General features: G+C 39.4%; 2 protein-coding genes across 3 annotated transcripts in view; both read right to left on the bottom strand.

Annotated features, from left to right (window-relative positions):
- clcn5b (chloride channel, voltage-sensitive 5b) overlaps window positions 1-7,686 on the bottom strand; it is a 32,036-nt gene extending 24,350 nt beyond the window's left edge. Inside the window, exons 1-2 of the mRNA XM_036597117.1 lie at window positions 7,374-7,686; window positions 6,359-6,487 (exon numbers count right to left, since the gene is read on the bottom strand). Of these exons, the coding sequence (XP_036453010.1) occupies window positions 6,359-6,482 (124 nt within the window). The 5' untranslated portion in view covers window positions 6,483-6,487; window positions 7,374-7,686. The remainder of the gene's footprint in view (window positions 1-6,358; window positions 6,488-7,373) is intronic.
- Window positions 7,687-9,085: 1,399 nt separating this feature from the next.
- pygmb (phosphorylase, glycogen, muscle b) lies at window positions 9,086-25,622 on the bottom strand. Of its 2 annotated transcripts, XM_036596510.1 has the most exons (20): window positions 25,275-25,622; window positions 23,152-23,253; window positions 21,864-21,942; window positions 21,638-21,741; window positions 21,057-21,188; window positions 19,659-19,770; window positions 19,369-19,451; window positions 19,090-19,233; window positions 18,650-18,742; window positions 17,395-17,541; window positions 16,990-17,153; window positions 16,584-16,698; window positions 15,701-15,802; window positions 15,068-15,215; window positions 14,270-14,328; window positions 13,950-14,091; window positions 12,211-12,418; window positions 11,878-12,012; window positions 11,500-11,566; window positions 9,086-10,581 (listed from the first exon to the last, which is right to left on the bottom strand). In XM_036596510.1, exons 1-20 carry the CDS (start codon window positions 25,515-25,517, stop codon window positions 10,432-10,434), a joined length of 2,529 nt encoding a protein of 842 aa, XP_036452403.1. In that variant the 5' UTR covers window positions 25,518-25,622; the 3' UTR covers window positions 9,086-10,431. The 2 variants fall into 2 exon arrangements, with proteins under 2 accessions (XP_036452403.1, XP_036452404.1); XM_036596511.1 differs by lacking the exon at window positions 25,275-25,622 and having other exon boundaries at window positions 21,864-21,945; window positions 23,156-23,246.
- Window positions 25,623-26,256: the final 634 nt, after the last annotated feature.

Here is a 26,256-nt window from a genome sequence, read left to right as displayed (position 1 = left end):
TATAATTATGGGGTAGTAAGTCAAAACAATTAGATGGTATGTCATATTTATATAAGAAACGTCTTTTCATTTTTTGAGATATTGAGTAGGAGTGCAACTGTAACAAAGTGAATTGTGGGCTGACACCTTTATTATTAAGTCAAAATTCTGAAAAGCATTGTTTTTATGACTTTTAATTGTTTTAATTTTTTTTCCTTAAATAGTATAAATCGGCTTCTATAGCACAGTACTGGAGTAGCAGATGAAAGGTATAGACAAATTAATAGCTTATGGAAGACTAATGACTGATGTACTAACTCTCCTCCATCTGTTCCCTACAGGCCTGCTGTGTTGCACAACTCTAAAACGTCCCCTTATTCCTGGAAGTACAAACACACACGTACGCGGTCTGGGGGGCATGGGAAATAGTTCTGTCGGTCAAAAACTTTTCTTACGAGACTTGTATTGGTGGCCTTTGACACTGACTGGCTCCACATATTTAGTGATCTCTTGCGAGGGTTGTGTTATGGTCTGGGTCAGACGAGAGAGAGAGAGAGAGAACAAGATAGACAGAGTGAGAGAGGGAAAGAGAGAGTCTGTATGTGAGGAGTTTGGGGGTTTATGTGACTCACCAAGTGACCTGGTCATGGTTGCGCTACAGTGAGAATACTGACTAGCGGCTCTTCCTGGAATGGGAAGCTCCAAGCTACAGTAATGGGGAGGGAAAAGGAGCATGCCAAGCACAGATGACTACCCACTTACGTGCTTCAAACAGTGTAATAAAATCACGTAGAGTTCCAGCTGTCTTTTGGCTCCAGTTCTGCACTGAACACAGTTTTACACATATGAACAATTTTGACTACAAAACAGATCAGCACTGTCAAGTAGCTGATCTGATACATGGCTTGTTCAAAATGAAAAACCCATCCCCATGTTAAAAAGACTATGGTCCAATCCCATTTCACCTTTTGCCCCTACCACTTAGCCCTTAGCCCTCTGTTTTGCGCGTTCATGTCTAGCGTTAGGGTGTCCCAATTTTTGTTGTGATAGAGGGGTAGGGCGAAGTGTTAGGGCTACATGGCCCTCCAAACAAAGTTTTTCAGAGACACTCCAAACTGAGTGTTATCAGAAAAAAAGAAAAACCGGCAAGATGGCTGCACAAGCCCACACATTTAAGTATTTTCTCCATTAAAAAATTACAATAACCATTGTACTATCTTAGTTTAATGTCGTTTCAATGTATTATGGTCGTTTTCTTCATAACAAGCATAGAAAATCACTAATAGCATGCCAATGTTTCGGTAGCTAGCTAGCTAACTTCCCATTCCACCTTAAATAGTACAGCAGTTCTGATGCCTGAAGCGCCAGAATGTAACTGCTGCACCATTTAAGGTGAAATGGGAAAATGTGAAAAAGAAGCTGGTGAATAGCTGACTTCAGCTTCGTATCACCAATGAATTATCAGTGGGCGATAATAAATAATTGTCTTATACCCCCTCTTTGAAGGCATATGATGCCCTAAGTGTAACTAAAGCCCAGCAGTGAGGTTGCTGAACTTTACTCTGCTCTGCTATCACTGAAGACGGGCTGGGTTGCCTATAGAGCACCGCTAGTAGCCTATTAATAAAAGTAATGTTTTTTTTTTTTGAGGGCTGTCCCATCCTGTAGGGCAAGATTTCAACCACTACCCCTTGTAACTCAGTTCCAAGGGGTTAGGGTGACACTCGAAAGCAAGGGGTAGGGGTAAAAAGAAGAAATGGGATTGTGCCTATATTTCTTTCTGTACAGTCCAGGTTATGCTATCATGACCCCATCTGTTTCTTCACTAACACAGGTTACAAGAGGTTCCACAGTGCCTGCCCTGTAATAACAGCAATTTTATAAATCTAAGCGATGATACTCTGTTGAGCTGTTGTGAAACTGTGTCAGGAACCTTTTCTGCAAGTCAGCTTTTAGAAATGTTTTTCTTTTTCTTGGTCTATTTGAGTCACGCCAAAAGTCTGCCTTTCTATCTTTTCACCAGCAATCAATAAGCCAATATTTCCACTGCAGCCCCCTCTGTTCTTGTTTCAGTCAGTCCACTGCTAGTGGGATTTCATGATTGCGGACATAAGAGTAATTTTGGGATTTAGGCATTTTCCTGGCAAATAGTTTCAGTATGCTTAGAGCAGCAAAACAGTATAAGAGTCTCTCTGCTATAGGCCCATATCTTACACTTGTATTTAATGTTTTCCTTGAGATTTACTTATGATGCGGTTTCATGCACCAGAAACAGTTCTAATACATTTTTACATGACCATTTTCCAACCTCAGCCTGTTTATGTGACTTTGACTTTAAGACTATGTAAATGACCACTGTACTTAATGGGTGCCCCCTATTTCAAAAAGCAGTCTGGGATGAAATACTTCTTATAACTATAAATTGCTGTAGGCTGACTAAGCGCATATTTACAAACGCACTGTTTTTTGTTACATCGCAGAAACAACGAATTCAAAATGAGCTGTTTTGGCACATATGGACTCTATGTCTTGGTGAGAGGTCTTTTTTTCTTTTTGGAAATAAAGTGAGGAAAGTACAATTTTCGAGACATGGGCCTTTTAATGGTAGGTATTAAGGCACAAACATTAAGTCTTTTGTACGATTCATGATATTTTTCACAATATTACATTTTTCTGAGAAGCTGGAACAGACAAAATGCAGCAGCACAACAGTACTGTCCATAGAAAAAAGTATCAAAAATCTTACAATAGGCTGATATCTATAGTTACTATAGTTTGGTTACTGCTGTTTACGGGCTCTCTAATCTAGTATTTTTACAATACATGCATTACTAGAGATGGTTTATCCTTAACGATGGGTATCAGCATCAGGCCGAGATCAGCTGAAAATGTTGGGCTAGATATCAGAGGGAAAAAAGAATTAATCTGATCCAGTCCTCTAACAAATCTAGCCTAAAACAGTGCATACTCACTCTGTATAATGTGATGCTGTTAGCTGTGTGGGATGGCAGAGGGTTTGAGTAGTTTCAGCATGATAACCTACTTTTAGGTGCTCGTCTTAAAGTTACACTATGTAAGATTTGGGGATTTGGGGACCTCTCTGGTGGAAATGTATAATTTCACACAACTTGTGGAGGAATATTTTGTATTGTTGGTTGTGCTTCAGAGTCCTTCCCCAAGCGTATGAATCTGATAATTACGGGCATGTTCAAAGAGTATTCGAAGAAAACTCTTGGTGAAGGTCGTGTCTTCTAAGGATGCATGTGAATGGTCTACTATTGTCATCACGTCTTCATCAGTATAATGTTGATTTTGCACTTGAGATCTAAACATCGAGCTAGACCTTCTGAGACTGTGCATGTGACATTAATTTGTAAAGACATACGATGTGGTGTGAAAAACTACCACCAAATACAACCCGACGTCACTGACTTTTAAATTATTTTCAGGTTTTACAGGGTGCCTTGCAACAGTGCATGCCCAACATATTTCAGCATTTTTTTTTCTCAGTAATGCTAATTCTTTCAATTTTAATAAAAAAATTGTACATGGTGCAGCTTTAGGTGCAATGCTTCTATTACAAAAAAATAAATATCGGATCAATATTGATCGATACTGTAGGTTTCAGTATCAGCAACAGAGAAAAAAAACAGTAATATTGTACAATCTCTAGCGATTACCACGAAACAAAAAAGGTTTCCTGCATGTTCGATCTTTGTTTTGGATAGTTCTTAGAAGACTAAAGATGGTCTAGCTGAGATGAATGCAGCTTCTGTGCAAAGGCAAGAGCGGATGCTCTGTGTTAAACAGGACACTCACCCTAAAAGGGAACAGTTCATGGAAAACTGAACTTCCCTTTCTTTTTTTAAATTCAGAAGTCTGAATGAGTATGTAAGCACTGTTAACATGAACTCCACAGTTCCCAGTCCTTAAACAGCTGTTTGATTCTAAGGGAAAACAGAAGTTGGAAAATAGTCATCTAATAATGAATGGCATACATCTAAATGCAAAAAGTGGACTTCAAGAAAAAAATTAATAAATTGCAAGAAAAATGCAAGACATGGGCCTTTTAAATTCTCTTTGAGACACACAAATAGACAAATATGCACACAGTGACACATGCACATTATGAAACTAAAAGACAGCATGTGCGTCACACCTTGTGTGCCTACAGCAATACACCAGTTTCTCTGGTAAAATGCCATAAAGACATTTGGGAGTATAAAGTGTTGAAACTTCAAAAACTGTAAATAAGCATCAGATAAAAAAAAAAGAAGAAGCGAAAACAGAACTGTGGCAGACCTCAACCAGAAAAAAGGAACTCCTAGCACAACTAATGGACTACTTCCTCTAGTGAAGTGTGTCTGACATCATCAAAACGTCACCAGTATCCAAGAAGCAGCAGCATGGAGAGAGAACGTACTGTCTGAACCGGACACGTTTATATAAACGTCACCAAGCAATCCCATTCATCAAGGTTACAGCTGGCCAGAAAATACATGCACAATCATTAACAGCATCATGGATGCACAGTTGTAATAAGGATATTCATACTGAAGTGTAATGTAAATGTAAGATTTAATTAACAATTTCCACAATCTTAATTCATTCTTGTCATTGCTCGGCCGTTGTGCTTAATTTCCTTCACCCTGCCGGGACAAAATGGACCAACCTCCTCCAACACTGTACACTTTTCCACAAACAACAAGCCCTGTTAGCAACTGTCAGTGCATGATATAGTGAACACTGAGACATTAACCTATTAATGTCCATATCTAAAAAAGTTTAATTAAAAAAGGCAGAACTCTGAGCTTGCCTAAGCACAAATCAATCACAAACTACTCAATCAAACTATATCACTAAAAGCTTTTATAAGTTTTTATAATTTTATTTTTATATTTAATATTTTTAAAACTTATAATAATATATATATATATATATATATATATATATATATAAAAAAAGAAAAAAAAAACTTCTATAAAAAGATTTGTAACCAGGCTGCCTTGCATTTTTGAGTTAACAGGACCTAAAATAAGTGGTCTCACTTTTTTTGGATAGTCCACTATAGACCCCTATAGATTATCTACAGGATGTTCAAATTGTTAACAAACTATCTGTTGAAACTACTTCATTCTAAACAGTGGTGGGGTTTGGGTTAAGATTTGGACCAGGGTGAGTGCTGGGTTTAGGTTTTGGGTTGAGGTTAAGGTTGGTGTTAGGATTAGAGCCAGGTTTAGAGAGAATGATGGTAAATTTAATAGATATTTAGCTGAAAGCAAATTAATGTGGCATGCACCAGGCCCCCGGGTCCCGATGACGGTTGTGAGAGCCTGCAGGAAGGCGGGGCCCAAACACCGAGCGAGGACGAAGTCCCGCAAGGACAGCGGGGAGAGAACCGATGGCGGGAAGAGGACGTCAGCTGCCAGAGAGGGGAGGACGACAATGATGGCCACAAGTGGCACGAAAGCAGGAAGCGATCCCCGAACCCCGCCGCCCGGGCCCCGCCCCATGTTCCACAGTGAGGTCGCTTCACTACAACTCACATTTGATCCAGGCGGACGAGCTGCGGAGCGGGGGTGGTGACGAGGAGGCGGAGGAATGAGCTCTCATTCCCTCTCGGCTCAGGTGCTCAGGCTGCCCTTAATGAGAGGCAGCTGATACTGATCTGGTTGGCATGAGTGCCTTTTAAAAAGAGCTGAGAGGAAACATAGAGAGAGAGGGACGAGCAGCAGCAGCGATGACGACAGAGTGAAGAGCTGAAAAGCTCCAGTAATGAAGGACTCTTCCTTGAAGCCACTGAAAGGTGGCCAGCTCGGCTAGGTTTTTGCTGTTTGTTTTGTGTCTTTGTTTGGAGTGAAAATTAAAATAATGGCTGCTGCGACACTCCTGCCTCCAGCGTCCTCCTTGTGCACAGGGTAGCGCATGACGTGCTACAATTAAGTATCAAAAGCACTGAAAGTAGACTATCCAAATAAAGTGTTACCAAACACATTAACCAAAGGTAAGACACTTTTTGGGACATGAGTGGGTAAATAATCTGAGTTTATTCTTCTGGTTGCTATGCCACCATACTTGTATTCTTTGATCATGACAAAAACTTGCCAACCTTTTCTCTATTAGAAAACACCAGAGTGTCTGCATTTCCTACTTTTTCCACTTTTCCTATAAATGTTCATTGCTCAGATAGAGATCACATAAGACTCAATCTATTCTTACAACTGTACCTATATTCTATGACTAGAACAAAAGTGGTCGAACAACAACCATCACAAACCGACAATGTCACGACTGAAGAACTGAACACTCCCAGTCATTTTTAGTGCTCATACATCAAAGGCTAAATGACTGAAGATAACTACTGGCTCTGGACTCGTACCTGCAGTCTGGTCCTGGTCCAAGTAAGGCTCATCCTCGGCAAGGTCCTGCTCTGCTCTGGTCAGATCCACCAACTCATCGTCCGAGCTGTTGGAGCCCTGCTTACACAAGCCACCGTTCTCCATCCGCTCTGGTTGTGCCATGCAGGGAAGCCGAAGACATGTTAAAAGAAATCACAAGTCACGTAAATAAACCACAAAGACTGAACATGCTGAAAACGGTTATTTAACAAAAAGAAAGGGAAAAAAGAAAAACAGTACAGCAAGAAAACAATCAAACAGGAATCATGTAATAAATAAAGTCATGCATTTTTGCAATTACATACTTTTTATAACTACACATTTTATACATACATTGTCTCACATTACGTGGTCTACAGACTGAGCCCTTCTGAAGCACAGTGAGGTAATGAAACGTCACTCACTTAAAACATCAAGATCTCCTTCACACCGACTTGGCACATTCACAACGAATGACGAAGTACACAAATTCTTATTGCTCGACTTTTACTGGTGCGACTAGAGGAGAGTGGATTAGGGCCAGCAGCTGACACATTAGTCTACAGCACTCAAGCACACTGCTGTTAGTGGTAGCACTGCCTAAATGTGCGATAAACTAGCTTTTTACTCCAATTCGCCGTTCCACCTTAAATGGTGCAGCAGTGACATTCTGGCGCCTAAACAGCCAGAGAGCAACTGCTGCACCGTTTAAGGTGGAACGGTAAATAGAAAAAGAAGCTGTGGAAGCCAGGTTCAGCCTCGTGGAAAACTTAATACTTTGTTTGTTAAATTTATGTAATGTCATCTAACTTTATACTCGACTATGACACGCTGTTTCAGAGCAAACGAGAGGAGTTTCTGCACATTATCTGATTCTGACAGCTAAAGACAGCAGATACGCAGCCTGAGATTAGGAAAGGTAGGTTAACTCGAATGACTGGAACACTTATCGTGGCTGTAGTTGTGAACAGCTGAGTTTGAAAAAGAAAGCCGTGCTCTTTAAGCTGAAATACATACCTTTTATGAGAGAAAGTGTGAGGAAGTCACAGGTTCAGCACCGCTCCGGCATTGAGACAGCCAGACGCATACAGGCAGGCAGGCAGACAGCAGCAGTCTTGTGACTGGTGGGATTTTAAAGTCTTCCCGGTTCACGTCTCCTCCTATGCCAGCAATGTGCGTCACCGCGTCTCAAGAAAACCATCTCACGACCCGCTCAGCCATATTTTACTGCCCACTGACGCTTAGAGTCAAGAATTACAAACAAACACTGCCGGGCAGATCGAACTACTAAGGCTGATGCCTGCCCTGCTGTGGACACTAACTAGAGATGTCCGACTCGTGAAGGAGTCGTTCTTTTGAATCGGTCCTTGTTTTAATGAATCGGTCTGTTCGATTCACAAGTCGCAACCGAATCGAGTACGGTTTTATGTATCTGTTATGAGATTAATATTTTGCAGAATTAGAATGGCAGTCTTTTTAAACGTTGTCACATAAAATATGGTCACGTGTGACATACTAAGAATAACTCTGAATTTGCTTACATTTTCTCTCTGTAGACTGAGTTTCTCTTAGTTTTGTGTCTACACTTTGTTTCCTCCGAGTCGTTTAGAGAGTAGACACAGCGAATGTTGTATGTGGAGGAGGTGAGAATTTAATCGAACAATTTAGAAAATGAATCACTGAATCGGGCTTTGACTTCACTGAAACGCATAGTTCGAAAGAGTCGGCTCGCTCAAATGACTCGAACGGTCTATCACTACCGCAGACTCCCTTCCTGACAGCAACCGAGAATTTCTAGTGCAACACTTTTGAGGTGGATGCTGCCACCTACCGTAGCGGGGTAATAAAGAGCTGGGTACAGCTTAAAGGGGAATGACACCGATTTTTAAAAATGTGAGAATTGAGACGAAAACAAAATTCAGTCGAAGTGTTTTGATGTGAAATGGTTAATTGGTTAAGTTCTCTCACATTTGCTAATTCACTTTACAGTAGTGGTCATAGGAACCAAGGGTCGCAATATCAATTTTATTTCAATCAAAAAAGACCTGTGGACCTAAACGTGAGTCTTTGTATGTAATGCTGATAATGGTAAAATAGTGCTAATGGTACGTTTTCTTTAGGGCTGTTTTGCCCTTAGGCATCCTGTATGTACCAGTCCATCATAAATATACTTTAAAAGGCCAAAATCTTATCACAAAACAGTTGTTAAAACGTCTTAAGCATCAGGCAATATATTTGTAAACCTTTTGTGTAATAATTTTCTGAGGTAGCTTTTATGCACCACCACTGTGAACATTTCTGAGTCTGGAAGTTTCTGTACAGTGGTGTATTTCACGTCAAAACACTCTCAAAGACTTTGTCTGAGTCATGCTTAACTTTTCATTATACAACAGTTAGTTCCGGACACGCAAGCTGATTGGCTGAGAAGTGTTCTAACCATGCTGTTATTTCACCATAACATCACGTTTTTTTCACAAACACTGTATCACTCCGCTGAGACGCCGTTGCTAAGCAACGACTTTGACGGCTGAAGGAGACGCTCAAGTCATTTGAACGTTTTTACTTCTTACTTTAGCACAAACAGAAAATGGACACATTTAAGACGTTCTATTGATTAAATAATCTGTGGAGTTCCCATAGATTGGTATATTCTAACAAGGCCGTTAACTTGTTTAGATTACGTTAATTTATAATTTCTGTACTATAAATAATAATAGAGAGGCAGTAGGTTTGTGTAATATGGTTATATCATCTTTATTTTTTATTTGTTTCCAATGATAGCAGTTGGACTGTGTTGTGGGACCTGTCAGCAACCACAAACACAGAAGAACATTCAAAGAATGGATTACAGAGGGACATGGCTACAACCGTATATATATTATAACTTATTCCTTTCTCTTCACTAATCTGTTCTTAATATAGTTTAACTACAGTGTTCTCTTGGTCAGTCATGACTCATCAGCTACTGACACAGTGTATTATACCACAGCTCTCCAGCGGAAACAATTTGCTACACAGCTTTAAACAACTTCTGCAGTAGTCGTTAATATATTCTATAATATTCTATCTTACTCTATAACTCGAGTGCGAGTGCAGTAGTCTATGGACAAAAGCAGATTAATAGGCCATATACTGGGTATGTGCGTGATCTGGGCCAAAGGTTTAACATCATTAAAGTGACTCACTTTCCAAAGTGTAGGCTGAGAACCAGGAAGGATGAGAGGAAGTTGTAGATGAAAATAACAAGCTCTCTCACATTTGCATACGGATAACAACACACATACATATGCATGCTTCCACGCACATACACACAATAAGGCAGTTTTTGTATGTGTGTTACGTAGAGGAAGTGTAGGGGAGAAGGCAGTAGGAGGACAGGACAGACACCGATAAAAAAACTCCAGGACTATTACTGTTTGTCATATCAATACTCGTGTAAAACAACTGTGTTTAAACCAGAAAATATGTCAGTTTGTGTGATACGTTCAAGAAAAGCCTGTAAATACCAAATCTTGAGCAGAAACACTGCACAACAAAGTGAGTCCATGCCCATAACAGTCATCCTTGTGGATGGATATGAAACGCTGATAGAGTTAACCCTCAGTGGCAAACCTCCGTAATGTCACAGTGCTCGAATTTGTGTATGTTATTCATCATAACTGGCCTTCTTTCTGTTCTTTTGTTCATGACAGGAAGACATAGTACTATTACAGCATAACATATTGCACTAAACAATTAGCTTTCTATCTATGCTTGGGCAGATGGGTAATATTGCTGGTAAAGCAGGGTTTTGGTTCATCTGGTTTGGTCGTACCAGTCAGCATGACTAAAAAGCGCCATTCTCACACACACACATTTAAAGACACCACACAGAGAGCAGAACATTTCATTTTTTTTGCGAGTGAAACCAGTGAACCAAGTGGCATGAGGTACCTCTGCTGTCCCACAGGACAATTCTTACATAACCGAACAATGACAGAACCACAAATGGCAGACATATCTTCACAATGGAGAAATGAACCGGATGCGAGAATGGATCCATAGCATATGGAGCTCCTGCATGCTGGCTAGATGCCTAGCGAGGGTCGTCTGGGGCGGCAATCTTCTCCAAACTGGGCTCCACACCCCAAATTTCACGGGCATACTGGGAGATGGTACGGTCACTGGAAAACTTGCCACATCCAGCAATATTGTGGATCACCTTCTTGGTCCATTCTTTAGGGTTCTGTTTGTATAACAACATAAATAATTAAGTCGGGTTTAAAACAGATTAATTAAATCACAATTTATATTCAATCCTCTTTGAGTGTGTCATCCACACTGACCCCAACCTCAACCTCAACCCCTATACCAACTTCAGCCCCTACCTCAAGCCCAATCCCAACCTCAGCCCCTACCTCAAGCCCAATCCCTACCCCAATCCCTTCCTCAACCACTACCCCAAACTCTACTCCTACCCCAAACTCTGCCCCTACCCCATCTCTTTCTCTACCTCACCTTCAATTCCTAGCACAAAATCTACTCCAAACTCAACGTCAACCCCTACCTAAAACTCTACCCAAACCTCAACCTCAGCCCCATCCTCAAACTCTACCCCACCCCAACCTTTTGTGCAAACTCAAACTTAACTGCGCAAACAAGTTTTCAGTTGTTCTCTGAAAAAAAAACATATTGATTTCAGTTTAATACTGAATGGTACCACAAAGATAAAACTTAAACCTACACTACATAAGTTTGGGTGATTTGGCGACCTCTCTGGTGGAAATGTGTAATTTCACGTAATGTATAGAAGAACTTTTTGTATTGTTGGTTGTTGCGGGGTGAATCTGATGATTGCAAGCATGTTAAAGGAGTATTCAAAGAGAACTTGGTCAAAACTTGGTACATGTCATCTGAGCATGTACTATTATGTACTATTGTTAAATCTTCATCAATATAAAGTTCATTCACAGCAGTGCACAGACAACATATTTTAGTGTGCTTTTTTCCTCCTGACCCAGTAATGCTACTCCTTTCAATATTAACAAGCAGTCTTACATCATGCAGCTTGAAGTAAAGCATAACTCTAAACCCCAGAGAGTTAAACTGCAGTGAACTTGTTTGGGAGAGATGAGTTGTGTAAGGATAACTCCTGTACACTAACCTTGTACAAAGCACTAACTTTCTCCTGGCATTTGATGTAATCTTCATAGTCAGCAAACACTTTGAACCTGCAAAAGAGAATCACAAAAGGCAATGCAGTGCAGTTACAGACCAAGAATGAGTTTCCTCATGCCATGTTGGAAAATGAGATCAGTGGATAGACAATGAGATTAGTGAAGAGAACAGATGAAAGACAAGATGAATGACAAAGAAACTAGAAGAATAAAAGATACTGTGGCATTCTAGGACTTCTTTTTGTTTTTAGTTATTTTGACAAAGTTTGTACAGAAGAAGCATTCTTACTCTAAGAAGCTTCACATGCAACAGAGGAGCCATTCATAATTAATATGGCTTCCAGCCCGAGGGGAGTGGTTCTGACCTGTCATGATGCATTAGCATGTTGACAATGTCCTTGAAGAGGTCTGGCTGGCTGGGGCTGAAGAATCCTCCGGAAATTTGATCCATGGCCTGCTTCAGCTCTGGGATACGATTGTAGTATTCAACAGCATCATAGCTGATGAGGGGTAGATAAAGATAAAGAACAATATAAAACTGCATTTGAAACAACTCTGAAAGCCGATAAAAACGTGTTTGCTGTAATAATAGGCGCTAAATGTAAGTACATATTCAGCTACATCAATATAGCCTCTAGTGCATCTTGTAGCTAGGTTCATACAGCTCAACTGAGTCTTTCCTCTGCTTTTTCTTTTACCCTTTCTTATCTAGTGCCTCCACATCATCCACCCTCATGCCAAAGATAAAGAGGTTCTCCTCTCCGGCCTCTTCTGCCATCTCCACATTGGCCCCGTCCATGGTGCCGATTGTCAGTGCGCCGTTCAGCATAAACTTCATGTTTCCTGTTCCAGAAGCTTCTGTCCCCGCTGTGGAGATCTGCTCAGAAAGGTCAGCTGCAGGGATGGCTACACATAGGAGAGAGAGATAGAAATAAAGCAATAGATTAATGTTCCTAAAAAAACTAACACAAATCAAAAGATGTTATAACTTACAGTACATAAAAATAACGTAATATGCCACTTAAGGCCATGCGGTTAGGGGGTGTTGTTGGGCACGACGTGAAGTGAAGCGAAACTGGAGCTTGAAATATTTGTCCAAACTCGACGGGACCTGACTGCTCATGCTGGCTTCAGTTGGAACCGGACATCATTTCTTAAGTACTTGTCGAGCTCAGGTCAGATTTGGGTTCAAATTTCACATTCAGTTTCTGACAGCACATCACCCACTTATAACAGATTTTCCCCATGTTTACATTTTCTCCTTACTCTATTCTTCAGGACCTTCACCATCTTATTATTTTTTTTTAATCTGACACACTGAAGCCCCCCCCCCCAAAAAAACCCCTTTGATTGTTTGGCCAAAAATGCTTATATGTTATATATTCAATATATTCTGTGCAACATGTTCTAATGTGCAGAAATAAAGTTTAAGTATTAAACAGATGAAGGCTAACATCTCTATATCAGCACTAAAAACATTGGAGATGTTGTTTGGACAGTTGATTATTTTATTTGAGCACATAAGTTTATATTATTTAATATTTTATTTATACACACTCTAATGACAGCTATTAACAAAATTAAATTTGAGCAAATATACCAACGTTTATTAATATTATAGCTGTCGGAACAAAACCTCGTATTTCAATTTTTCTGTTTATTAATTACATTTTTTTACATTGACTGAAACATCAAACTGTCCTTTACATTGTGCAAAAACTTTATGATGAATGGACCAACAGAAATGATCCAAAATTACATGGAGTCTTGCTTTGTTAATTTCCAATAAAAGTTCTGATTTATTTCATTTTGCTGAAAAGTTAACATTTTAAAGATTCTAATGCAAAAAATTCTAAAGACAAACAATTTAATGAGAGCAATAAACTGTATAGTCCTTTAACACTAAGCTAAGGTTGCCAAGCATCATACAGATTAAAGATGATTCCATGAACATAAATAATGTCTTACTGATTAAGGTGATCTTTGATATTAGTAAATTTCTATTAATGGGACACTCTTAAAACCACAAAACAATTTATTGACTGATGCCACAAAAGAACCACTTTTGGTTCCCTAAAGAGTTATGCTTGAAAAAGCAATTTGTGAGCATCAAGAACCTTGTAAAGAATTGTTCACACTCGTGTCACAGAAAAAACTAAAGAACTATCCATTGAAAGATTTTTAAAAGGAACCAAAAGTTTGCATTTTTCTTCCTATGATTTTGGTCTCTTCAGTGAATTCAGAATTCAGTTGTGTGCAGTCACGTGTGTATGTAGAGTTACCGATGTGGTTCAGCCAATCAGATTTTAAAACTCCAAGTATCCGTTTTATAAGAGAAGATAAAAAGGGATCCTCTAGAGTAATATAATAAACTTGTGTGACACTCAAATGCTAAGACAGAATTCTTAACATATCAGATGATGATAAAGTTCCATACCTTTCTCAGCCAGTGTAACCCTGTAGTTCTCCAGGAAGATGACCTTAAGGCGGTCCCCCACCACTGGGTCATTGTTCACCACCTCTCCAATAGCTGTGATGAGTCTGATGATACTCTTAGCCATGTGGTATCCTGGGGCAGCCTGGGGAAAGACTCAGCGACTGAGTAACACAGCAGATTTCAGAAGAACACGATCAGGAAATAGGAAAATGTCTGTTAATCTTCTGAGAAAAATAGCAAAAATCAGATCAGTGTAAAATGGCCAATTATGAAAATGACAGAAACAAAGTGGGTTGTAAGAGAAATGTGATCACCCTCACCTTTCCTCCAATCATGATTGTCCTGGGTGTCCAGGATTTGTTTGGCTCCTTCTTGATGCCTGAGGAGAGAGATACAAGTGTCAGGAGGACATTGAGGGCTGGTTTGTTTCTTAATTTCTCTTTTAAATGGTAATATATGTACACCAGAAGACAATACAGAATAAGTTTACCCTCAAATGTATCACTGGAAATTGACAAAGGACAAGTGTGGTCCTACATAGTAATTCTAATCTATGTTGACAAATCACTCCTGTTATTCAAGATACACATTTGTGGTGCTATTTCACCAGTATGAGCTAAATAACATGAGCAATATACTCTATTATGCAGTCTGCATTCATTTTCCTAACTTAGAAAAAGATTTTCATTGATTGGGTTAAAATTTGCAATGAAAAATAAAGCACTTAAAAAAAACAGATTAAAAAGCAAAAATATGAAAACAGCTTATGTTAACAATATTTGGCCACATATCTGGTAAAAACAGCAACACAATAAAAGTACTAACTTATACAATAGTTCTAACTGTCTCTACGTATGCCTCTATATCTTTTTAAAATGGGACATTTTGGAGTAATACACATTGCTGTCTATTTGAATCAGTGAAAATGATGTTAAAGATGAACAGACAAGTTTGGAATGTGCCATAATTTTTTGGATGGTACAATCATATTTCTTGAGGTCAGTCTTAAATCATAGCTGGACAGGACACAATACGTAGACATAAAGTGTCTTATGCATTTGATAATGTAATTACAGGTACAGAGGCTGCTTATAACAGCTTTATGAGACGGTAATTACGGTTGTAGAAGGTGATGATGTGCAGGCAGTTCAGTAGCTGCCTCTTGTACTCGTGGATCCTCTTCACTTGAATGTCAAACATGGAGTTGGGGTTGATTTTGACCTTATAATGCTCTTCCAAGTGCACTGCAAATTTCATCTTATTCTCCTGTAAATAGGAAAATGCAAACAAATTTGTACAGTAAAATATGAAGCATTATAAATGTAAGGATAGCGCAGCAAGAATGCACTATACAAAATCAGACTGAAGTGGTCTGAAAAAATAGGAATAGGGACTGAGCAAAAAATTAATTTTGTCATTACAATAACATTGGTTTATATTTATTAGGAAACAAGACACCAATGCATTATATCTACAATATGAAACAATTATTCAGGGAAATCTAGTCAAACTTTACAGTCTCTTGGTGCAATTCTTTTTCCCAGATGCCATAAAATAAAGCATAATTAAGTAACTTTAATATGATCTTATCAATGTAGTTTTGACTGCATATGAAGAAGAAAGTGTATGTGTCTATAGAATAGAAACAGATTAACCTTCACATGCATACTGACATAACTCTTGATGTAAGCAAAATGTGGCAGCCTGTATTAGTGATTAATTGATCAGTGATAGATCAGTCATCTTCTTACCTGTTTGATCTTGGCAACATCTCTGATGAAGGCATCATCATCCACAAACTTCAGGAGTTTCTTCAGCTGACCCAAATCACGGATATAGTCCTCACCAATCCTCTAATGCATTTAAAAAGCAACAAAGCACAACAGCTAAAACCGCAAATTAAGAATGCACGATTGGAATGGACAAAAATCTAGACAGCAGATTTTGGCTCCAATCACCAATCAATTTATTGTTTTGCTTCTGGGTGATACGTGTTGCAATGAGAAATTGTAAATAATGTAAGCCAGTTAATGTGAAGTACATCTGAATGCTTCTGCTACTCGTATGCCAAAATGTTAAATCATAATTATGCTGACTCATAACCAGTTATACATCAGTAAATACCCTTGCCTCTTACTTTCAATGTAGCACTTTTTTGATTCATATTATTTAAAGATGCAGCTAATTTTACAATCACAAACTTGACTCCCTAAAGAAAAAAATAATATCATTTATATTGTGACTTTGGCTAATAGGAAGTACTGGTGTGCTGGTGTACTTCATGTGTCCAAAAAAAAAGTGTAACAAAAATCAGCCAAAAAAATACACCATCGAATTTGGCTGCAAAGAAATCTGAATTGGAGTTGGCCATAACAATTTATGTTGAGTGTTTCCCTATCCAAAACAGGGCACTGTTTTCTCATCAATGATATGAATCCTCTTTACTGCACCCCAACCTCACAAATCCATTATAACATGTTTAACCTCTAAAATGGCCAAATCAGCATTTTATTACACATTTCTATTAAATAACAATAACTTAGCCAGTTTGTATTGTTTTCCATAATATTATTGAAAATTAAGCCTTAGTATGCGATATGGTTGTTTTGAAGTGGGTAACTGAATGTCCCTCACCTCAGCAATGACCTCAGCCAGGCCAGGGTTGCACATGACCAGCCAGCGGCGGGGAGTGATGCCATTGGTCTTATTTTGGAACTTCTGTGGGTCCACGTCATAAAAGTCCTTAAAACTAGACACAATACACTTCATTTTAGAAATGTTTGAGGACCAGGGCTAAAACACAATAACTGATATATTAACTGTATTTCTGTTTATGAACCTATGTTTCAAGGTGTTCCATTCATATTTTAATTACCTCCTGTGGGCATTTGCAGATTTCAGCTTATGCTATATAAACAGTGGTGATCAGGTAGGCCGTCACACCTGCTATACAGCTCCCAAATAAACTGTTTCCCCCAGAAATGCTCCTCAGCATGCTTACAAGTCATGTCTAGCTGCTAAAGCTCTGATTGGCTCTTACACTGTGTTTTTGATGATGTCAGAGTGGATGCGAGCCACTCCGTTCACAGCATGAGAGCCAACGATGCAGAGGTGAGCCATATTGATCTTCTTTTGTCCTCCTTCCTCAATCAGAGACATGCGCCTCAAACGGTCATGATCGTCCGGGTACAGAGAGGAGATACGCTGATAGAGAGAACAATGACGGTCACAGACAGAAAAAGAGACATAATTAACAAGCTGGATGACAAGGATAGATTGATAGCTTACATACTATGATATTATATCTCACTTTCCTACTAGTATATTTTAATTACAAGTCCAATAATGAACAAAGGCAACATGTGCTCCTTTTGTACTGATAAATCTCAGGGCAGGGAAGGTGACTGTGGAAGTCATTTATAGCTAAGATCATATTTCTCCTGACCTCCAGGTGGCGGCGGTTGATCTCGTAGATGATCTGCAGGTGGCGGGGCAGGAGGTTCTGGAACAGGTCGACAGGCCAGCGCTCCAGAGCCTCTGGCAGCACAGTGTGATTAGTGTAGGCACAGGTACGAACTGTGATGTCCCATGCCTGCAGGGGAGAGAAAGAAGAGAAGAAGGGGAATGAATAATGGCAGCAACAAATCTTATAAAATGAAACATACCCTGTCCATCCAAAGTTTGGGTGCACATTTCTCTCCTTTGAAATTTGAATGTTTTCTCTGTTACTTTTCAGTTAAGAATGAAACAATAAGAGATATGGGAATTGTGGAGCAATGCCGATATCCAATATTGCTCATGTGCATATCTGCTGATACCGATGTCAATGCATAAACATTAAAAAAAAAGTAGACTGGCACTACGTTTACCTTGATTAGCATTACAGAGAAATAGAACATTTATTTCTGTAGGGTTATAAACACAGTTAAATGAATTAAATGCAGATATTTTAGCCCAGAAGCTCAGCACTGCCTAAACGTTCTGCTTTTCCAGAATACAGTAAATAGCCCATGTCATCAAACATCAGTCTGAAATATTAGTCGAATGTGTTAAACTGTCTGATGCAAATATATTTTTATTATGCAATTATAAAATCAATGCAAAGCAATATAGATACTGATATGATTCTGCTATCATATCAGATTGGCACCCCTAGAAAAATACTAAGTTTAATGTTTACCAGATGCCTTCCTTGATAGGAAGAGCAGGTTTTGCCTATATAATTAACAACTAAAAGGCTCGATTGCTGATGAATGCTAACATCTTAACAAGGTTATAAAAAGCTATTATTATATATCTCCATTATTATAATATCTTCATTTTTTTTTACATTTGAAAACTCATTAAAAATTTACAATGAACAGACCAACAGAAATAGTTGAAAATAACTGTGAAGAAACTCTTGTTACATTAACTTCAATCACAAACTGAGAATGTTTTTCCTGCTCATTTAAGGATACCACTTTGGAGATACAAGGTATTGTTCCTGTTCCTACATCGACAATTAACATGTGATACTGCTGAACTCATAACATACCCACCAGTATCACAATCACGATGCAAAGACTGAAAAATATAACACTGTTTTAAAGTGTCAAAAAGAGTATTTTTACTGTATAACATTAAAACGATGCAATGAAAATTCGCAATGACAACAAAGTACTGATAGAACAAGAACATGTCCACATTCTACAGCTCACCGACTCCCAGGTGAGCTTCTCCTCATCCACCAGGATCCTCATCAGCTCAGGAATTGCAAGAGCTGGGTGTGTGTCATTCAGCTGGATAGCCACCTGGATAAAGCCAGAACAACAGCACTCAGTCTCTTACAGAAGCAAGGAATTGACTGAATTGGATTATTAGGTTTACTATACAGAAGTAAACTGTAACCCCTTATAATTAGTCAGACGTCTGCTGAGCAGTGCACATTTCTATGGAACTCCTACTCAGTTCTAAGCTCCACAATCACTTGTAACAGGGTCCTGGATCTGCAGGTGTCCTTCATGAGATGCTACAATTCCTAGCATGTTGAAAGTATACATACATATCTGCTGGGTTTCTAGAGCTTGATACTCCCCTAATTAGAGTGCATGGGCTGAACAGCCCCATAGACTTAGAGTATGCTCCAGTGCGGTCTCACCTTGTCAGGTAATTTGGTCAGGTCCATGCGCACCACCTCTGTGGAGCCAAACTTAGAAGCTTTGAAACGACGGATGATGTCTTGAAGAGTAGCAGCCACCACAAAGTACTCCTGCTTCAGACGCAGCTCTTTCCCCTCAAAGAACTGCCAAATACAAACACACAAAAACACAGTCAGCAGCTGTACAGGCAGCACTGGCCCATATTCAAGCGCCAAAGGCTATGTGCTACTGATCGTTTAAACTTATTTACTATTGATCTGGTATGAAGCAGTACTCACATTGTCATTGGGGTAGAGCACGCGGGAAATATTCTCAGCCAGGTTTCGATCCAAAACAGCCTGAATGTAGCCTCCGACATTAACTGTTAAATACAGCATGTGTTACTTTGTTGGAAAAAAAATCTTTTTAGATTTTTCTCAGAATCTTTCATGACAATCTCATCAAAACATACAAATTTTAGGGGTGAGCATCTAGCATCTTTAGAAATAACTAAAATGACAATATTTGACACATACTAACAACTATCCCTATTAATTAACTTTTGAAGTATTTATGATGAAGAACTCACAGTCCTTGAGGTTGAATTCACAGGGTGCCTTGGCAGACCACAGTCTCATGGTGTTCACAATGTTGTTCCTGTATCCAGGCACCGGGGTGTCATACGGCAAAGCTAACACCACCTGTTCAAACAAACAGGACAGGATTTACAAACAGCTTCTTTCACATTACAACTGGTAATAACATTGTCTCAAAGCTAAAACTGGCAGAATATCTCTACCACTTTATCAACGCTTTACCATTAGTGAGTTTTACACATGACATTCTGATTAGAGAGCAATAACTGATGAACTGATGAAAACATGGGGATTCCATTTACCATTTTGTACCGTTCTGATGACAGTGCACCCCAATGTACTGATAGTAATGATAACCTGTCGTGCTGCATATGGTTTTATAGAGTGATAAACGAGTGTACTTTTTGTTGTTCTGTTCATTTAAACAGCACAAAATGTGTCTATATGATTTTTTTAATTAAAATTTTTAAAAATCAGATCACTCGTATCTATGAAAAATACAGATAAAATATCAGTTTTTGCAAATGTGTTGAAAAACGCAGCCTTTTCATAGGGGATACTTTTCACAGAATTGTACAAATTGTACAAAAAAACATAATACAGCTAATCAAGGAATTTAGCATCACTGGAATATTAGAACCAAATGTATTAAAATCAGAATGGAACTAAACTCTGCAACACACTAGATCTCCACATCTCCACTTATAACTTGTGAGAGTGAATTTAATGGATTTCATATGAATGAAATTCAGAAAGAAGCTTGAACCACTACATCTACCCAAAACATAAAAGGGAATGCCACTATTCACTTAGAAAATGTCTGCATAATTGCCTCTGAACGCTACCACACAGAAAGCTATCACATGAAATGGTTATAAAGATGTTGTCCGACTAGATGCGGGCAATATGAGAATATTTTACCGTTATTGTGATCAGTTTTATTATTGTGATAAACACCATGCTTTTCTGAGCATGTAGTGGATATAGTCGGTACTTAAGCAACTCTGATTAGCTGCGTGTTTCATCACAAAGAGAGTATAATTAGTCCTGCTTAATTGGATCTAGTGCAATATAGCAGGTGAAAATCTGATTAACTGTCACTGTAGAGTTTTTGATTGCAGGTTTTTTTTTAAAAGTCATCAGTCCCCTCTGTAATAACTTTGTTTACAAGAAATTAATTACATCGATCTAAAAAAAGAATACATGGAATTCCTATTTATTCATACGCTATTTTTCAAATCTCTCTAAAAAGGCTAGATGCATTCAGACAGATTGGCTCATGGGATGTCCTGCAATCATGAGCCCATGTTGTCTCAATGCACATTCCTTTGAGAAATTACTGTTCCAGGAACAGGTTTGAGCAGGATTTACTGATATATTTTTGTTATTACCTGTGTGTCCACCCATTTGACTCCGTCAGGAGTGTGCTCCACTCGGCCATAGAAGTGAACAGGGCGCATGTACTCAGGGCGGGCCTTTTCCCATGGGTTGCCATAGCGCAGCCAATCATCTGCCTCCTCAATCTGTCAGACAATGTGAATCAGTCAGTGCAACGTATTCCTGCAGTATTGCTGAGGTCTAACACGTTTAGTCAGGAAATAAGTGACAGCTTTACTGCTTACTGCTTTTACTTATTAAGGCTTCCACTGTTTAGTGAGTGTTATCATTTGTGTAATGGAGTGTGTTTTATTTTATTTACTAAATTTTCTCATTTTTTTTTCTTTTAACGTTGCTCATGTCTTATTACTACAGACTTCTGTTGCTTTAGTGGTTATGCTGTGCATAATACACGGCATTGTTTCAAGTGTATAGATACTTGTGCTCCTGCTTGTGTTTTGTTGTTCTACTTATTGCTATTAATTCTTAGAAGTCCTGTCTGCTCTCTAAACTTGGATATTAGAAAAGTGTGCTATAAACAAAATATATCCTTATTTTTATTTTACTGTGCCCAACCAACCAAACAGTTACTTACCTGCCAGCCGTTAACAATTTTCTGATTGAAGATTCCAAACTCATACCGGATGCCATAGCCATAGGCTGCCAGGCCAAGGGATGCCATGGAGTCAAGGAAGCAAGCTAAGGGGCAGAGAATTGAGGATGGAGGAGGGTTACTAAACTAAACACCTGGCAACCCAACACCAAAGCCAATACTCTTACAGTCTGTTTAATGATAAAATGTGAACAAAATCGAATCTGACCTGCCAAACGGCCCAGGCCCCCATTGCCCAGTCCAGCATCCTCCTCAATGTCCTGCAGCTCCTCCATATCCAAACCCAGCTGCAGAGAAAAGATTGAATTTGAGCAGTTTGATTAAGTACAATCATATAAAAGTTTGGGCAATGGCCCATGGTCAAATGAAAATGGAAATAATAGGACACATCCTCTACCCAGAAAACATTTCTGCACATTTTAATATACAATAACTCTTTATCTGCTGAATTTAACATACTTAAAAAAACTGCTGCCTGTGCAAAAGTTATGGCACATTTTTACTGTTATGTTTTATATTTTATGTTAAACTTGGCAAATAAACAGAAACTATCACAGGACCACCAATGACCAGATGTTATTTGAGTGGTGAATTAATAATTAATATTGTGATAGTATGGGTGTATCAGGTACAGCAGTGTTGCTGGGGTTTTTACACACCTAAATGTCATTGGTGGGTTAAGAATAGTCTAGCAATCAAAAATATCCAGCCAACAGCATTTCTGTGGGCAAAATCTGACCAGTAAAGGCCTAAAGGAGGGCCTAATCAAATTGTGCATTGAAAAAGAAAGCTACAGTCTCGCCCAAATAATAGCTGGTCGGTGGTGGGTTTATTGTGGTCACCATCCATTGTTGGACTAATTATGCATACTAACAAATATGCTAGAGTAACTGCACAACTACTAAGTTCACTTGCATGGTAGATGCTTATAAAATAGCCACTGAGCATTGATAAAAGACACCTAATAAATTGGTGACTCTGTACATTTTATATTTATGTAAATGGGATGGTTTAAAGGAGAACTCCATCCTCAAACTTTCAACAGAATTTCATAAGCAGTTTGATGCAAAATGCTATGCTCTGAACCAGACTTTAGAAACCACAATCAAATAGAATTTACCATTCCATATTTTGGATAGGAAATAAAATGGTATATTTTCGTTTTAGATATCACAACCCCTGGTTCCTTTCACCACCACTGTAAAGAAATAAAGGACTGTAGGTTTCTCTAAAATAAACCATTTCACACCAAACTATGCTGAATGATTTTTTTTTATATTAATTATGCAGAAAAGGTGGAATTTCCTTTTAAGTATGTGGTGCACATGGATTTTATCCATTCTGTTTCACATCAAACAGATGATTACTGTCAACCAAATTATGATTTGGCTTACAGTAAACAGAGACAAATGGGTCAGGTCAGGTAAGTGCAACAGTTGCAAAAACACTGACTGTGATATTTTAGTTTCGGGGTCAGTAACTGGTGCATCCCTCACCTGGTACAAGGCCTCATCACAGGCATTCTCTAGAGCTAGATTCACCATGGTGTTCTGCAGAGTGCGGCCCATGTAAAACTCCAGAGAGAGGTAGTACACACGCTAGAGACAGGGGGGAGACAGAGAGTTAAATGACCATAGTTGGTGATCATACTCATGTCTGCTGCAGTGGAAAAGACATCAAATGAAGTGGCTTATCGCTGTATTCAAATAGACAAGAGCTTCTGAATCACACTGCCCTGGTTTCAGTGCAGCTCGAAATGTTGAGACAGTAATTTGATGCACACACAGGGAGGTTCACGTTGCTACGCAGAGCTGTGAGTGTCAAGTGTAGCTGTGACAGCCTCGCCAACCCGGTCTGTTCACTTTTCAGCCCTCAAAACAAGACAATCACTACACATTTTATATTCTCACTTATATTCTCACTTAACCAGCATCACTCACATTGTTTTTCATGGACTGTCACAGACAGGAACGCATGGAAGCCCATTCCTGCCAGGTAGAAGATCACCTATTTTGTTTTTCTGTCTATGTCACCGGTAGATGAAAAAAATGACTCCGTGTCATAGAATAATAACTTACATTCCTCTAAATATTGACTTGCTATCTCAAAATAATATCAAAAAAGGTGACTTTTTAGCAAAATAATTACTTACTATGTCAAGATGACTTAGCATCTTGAAATAATGACTTCGTTGGGGTGGACAATATGGAAAAAACAGCATATCACCAATACTTATTGTAGTTACCTATTACTTAAAGGTAATAAGTAATTACAATAAGTATTAGTGATTAGTGAAAGGCATTAGTGAAAGGCATTTTCACCATACATGATATGTCTTGTGCTAGAAGCGCCATTTAAAAATGGTCATCCAAAAATTATGAATACAATGATTATTATTAAACATTTCACACACTGCACTGCACTAAATACAATTAAACAGGACCAATTATGCTCTCTTTTTAGTGAGACATGCAGTTGTTTAGTGTTCTTTATATACTTATGATATCCACAATATGCTCAGCAAGGCATACTGTTTATCATGATTATAATATGATATTGCCATATTGCCCACCTCTAGACTTATTATGTCAAAATAATGACTTGAGATAACTACTTACGTACTCATTTTTTTTCAGAAATTCATCTTGGTAACTCTAAAATATGCCACTAAAGTCATTATTTTGAGAAAATAATTCATTATTTTGAAATGCTACGTTAAAATGTTGACATACTGCTACCAGAAACAGAAGAGGAGTAAAAAAAAAGAGGTGTTTTTTCTCCTCCTCCATCTGGTGTGAATGAGTTTCCACTGGGCAAGAACTAGAATGTAAGAACAAAAGTGTGTATGTGTGACCTGACATTTATGCCTGTGTATATATAGCTGCATTGGTGAACTCTCTAAAAAGGTTAGACCATCTGTGAGGATGCCAGCCATTCATACTGAGTGGCAACACACTCCAAACACATTGGCAACGCTACAACACAAGACTAAACAGATGCAGCTCTAAGAGGCTTTCCTTTCCTCTGGGAGAAGCCATTTTCTAAATCCACTTATGTCTACAGTAAACGTGAGGGCCGACTACCGCAAAAAAGTGGCATTATTTATATTGGCGCGAGCTGCCATTACTGCACACATTCAGGCAGCGCAGACAACACATTAATCCGTCGGACAATTACGTAACACACTCACTAAATAAGGCCTGCAGTTTCTCTGCGCTTCATCAAAAGCGGCGGCCTGACTGGAGGTGCATTCAACACCAAAACGCTCCACTGCGCACTCAACTCTCCATCAGACCGCTGCCTAACGTTCTACAGCAAAATGCACGAATGTCAAGCCCTGACATCCTCCTGACATTGTGCTTATGTAACAGGCTAGCGGAGCTATTTCGAGGGTCCTCAGAAAGGCTTCACTACATCGCGTTTTCATCTCTGTCGTTGCGCATTCCTCGGCATTCCTGCTTGATGTGACGCTATTTTACCAAACTGTAAAACGCTGCTTTTGCTGCTACTAGCCGACAACACTGCGCCTCAGTAATGTCATTAGACATCTTGTTGCACTGCCCCCTCCCCCCTCCCCCTCTCCCCTTTAGCCGCGTTCGTGCAGCAGCTGAGCTCCTACTTTGGGGTCTGTCTCGTAGTAATGCTGCTGCGTCCTGATCCATCTTCCCACCAGGTGGTCGCGGACAGTGTGCGCCAGGGCGAAGTAGTAGTCGCGCTTCGTGGACACATTGCGGTCCTTCACCAGGGTGAAGTGCAGGTGACGGTTGAAATTGGTCTTGAGGTCGGCGACGTTTTCCACCCCGGCGAGGCCGCGCACCGAGATCTGCTTCCTCTTCTCCTGGTCCGTCAGGGGCTTCGGCATGTCTGCGCTCGAGCGGAGGATTCACTGGTCAGGGGTTTGGAGACCTGCTGCGCTCAGAGGACTCGGAGGATGCCGGACTACGTGACCGTGAGGACGTCTGATGCAGATGCCTGCACCTTTTGCCACGCCTTCTGCGCCAGCACTGGACGAGCCTACTAGCCAATCACAGCGCACGAGGAGAGACACTATTAGCCAGCTCGAGCGCACGAGGATGAATACACTGAACCAATGGTAGTCAAGGGGGCTGGACACACGAGCGCAAAAGAAGAGTTATTTTAGCCAATCCTAGGAGGAGAGACGTCATCAACCAATCCTAATGCAGGAGGAGAGACGTTATCAACCAATCCTAAAGCAGGAACAGATATTATTAACCAATCCTAATGCAGGAGAGAGATATTATTAACCAATCCTAATGCAGGAGAGAGATATTATTAACCAATCCTAATGCAGGAGAGAGATATTATTAACCAATCCTAGTGCAGGAGGAGAGACATTATTAACCAATCCTAATGCAGAAGGAGAGACATTATCAACCAATCCTAAAGCAGGAACAGACATTATTAACCAATCCTAGTGCAGGAGGAGAGACGTTATTAACCAATCCTAATGCAGGAGGAGAGACATTATTAACTAATCCTAAAGCAGGAACAGACATTATTAACCAATCCTAGTGCAGGAGGAGAGACGTTATTAACCAATCCTAATGCAGAAGGAGAGACGTTATTAACCAATCCTAATG

The sequence above is a fragment of the Colossoma macropomum genome, unplaced genomic scaffold (assembly GCF_904425465.1).
Source record: "Colossoma macropomum unplaced genomic scaffold, Colossoma_macropomum, whole genome shotgun sequence".
Classification (NCBI taxonomy): Eukaryota; Metazoa; Chordata; class Actinopteri; order Characiformes; family Serrasalmidae; genus Colossoma; species Colossoma macropomum.
The sequence above is the reverse complement of the archived record's forward strand: the minus strand, read 5'-3'. Positions and strand labels throughout refer to the sequence as shown.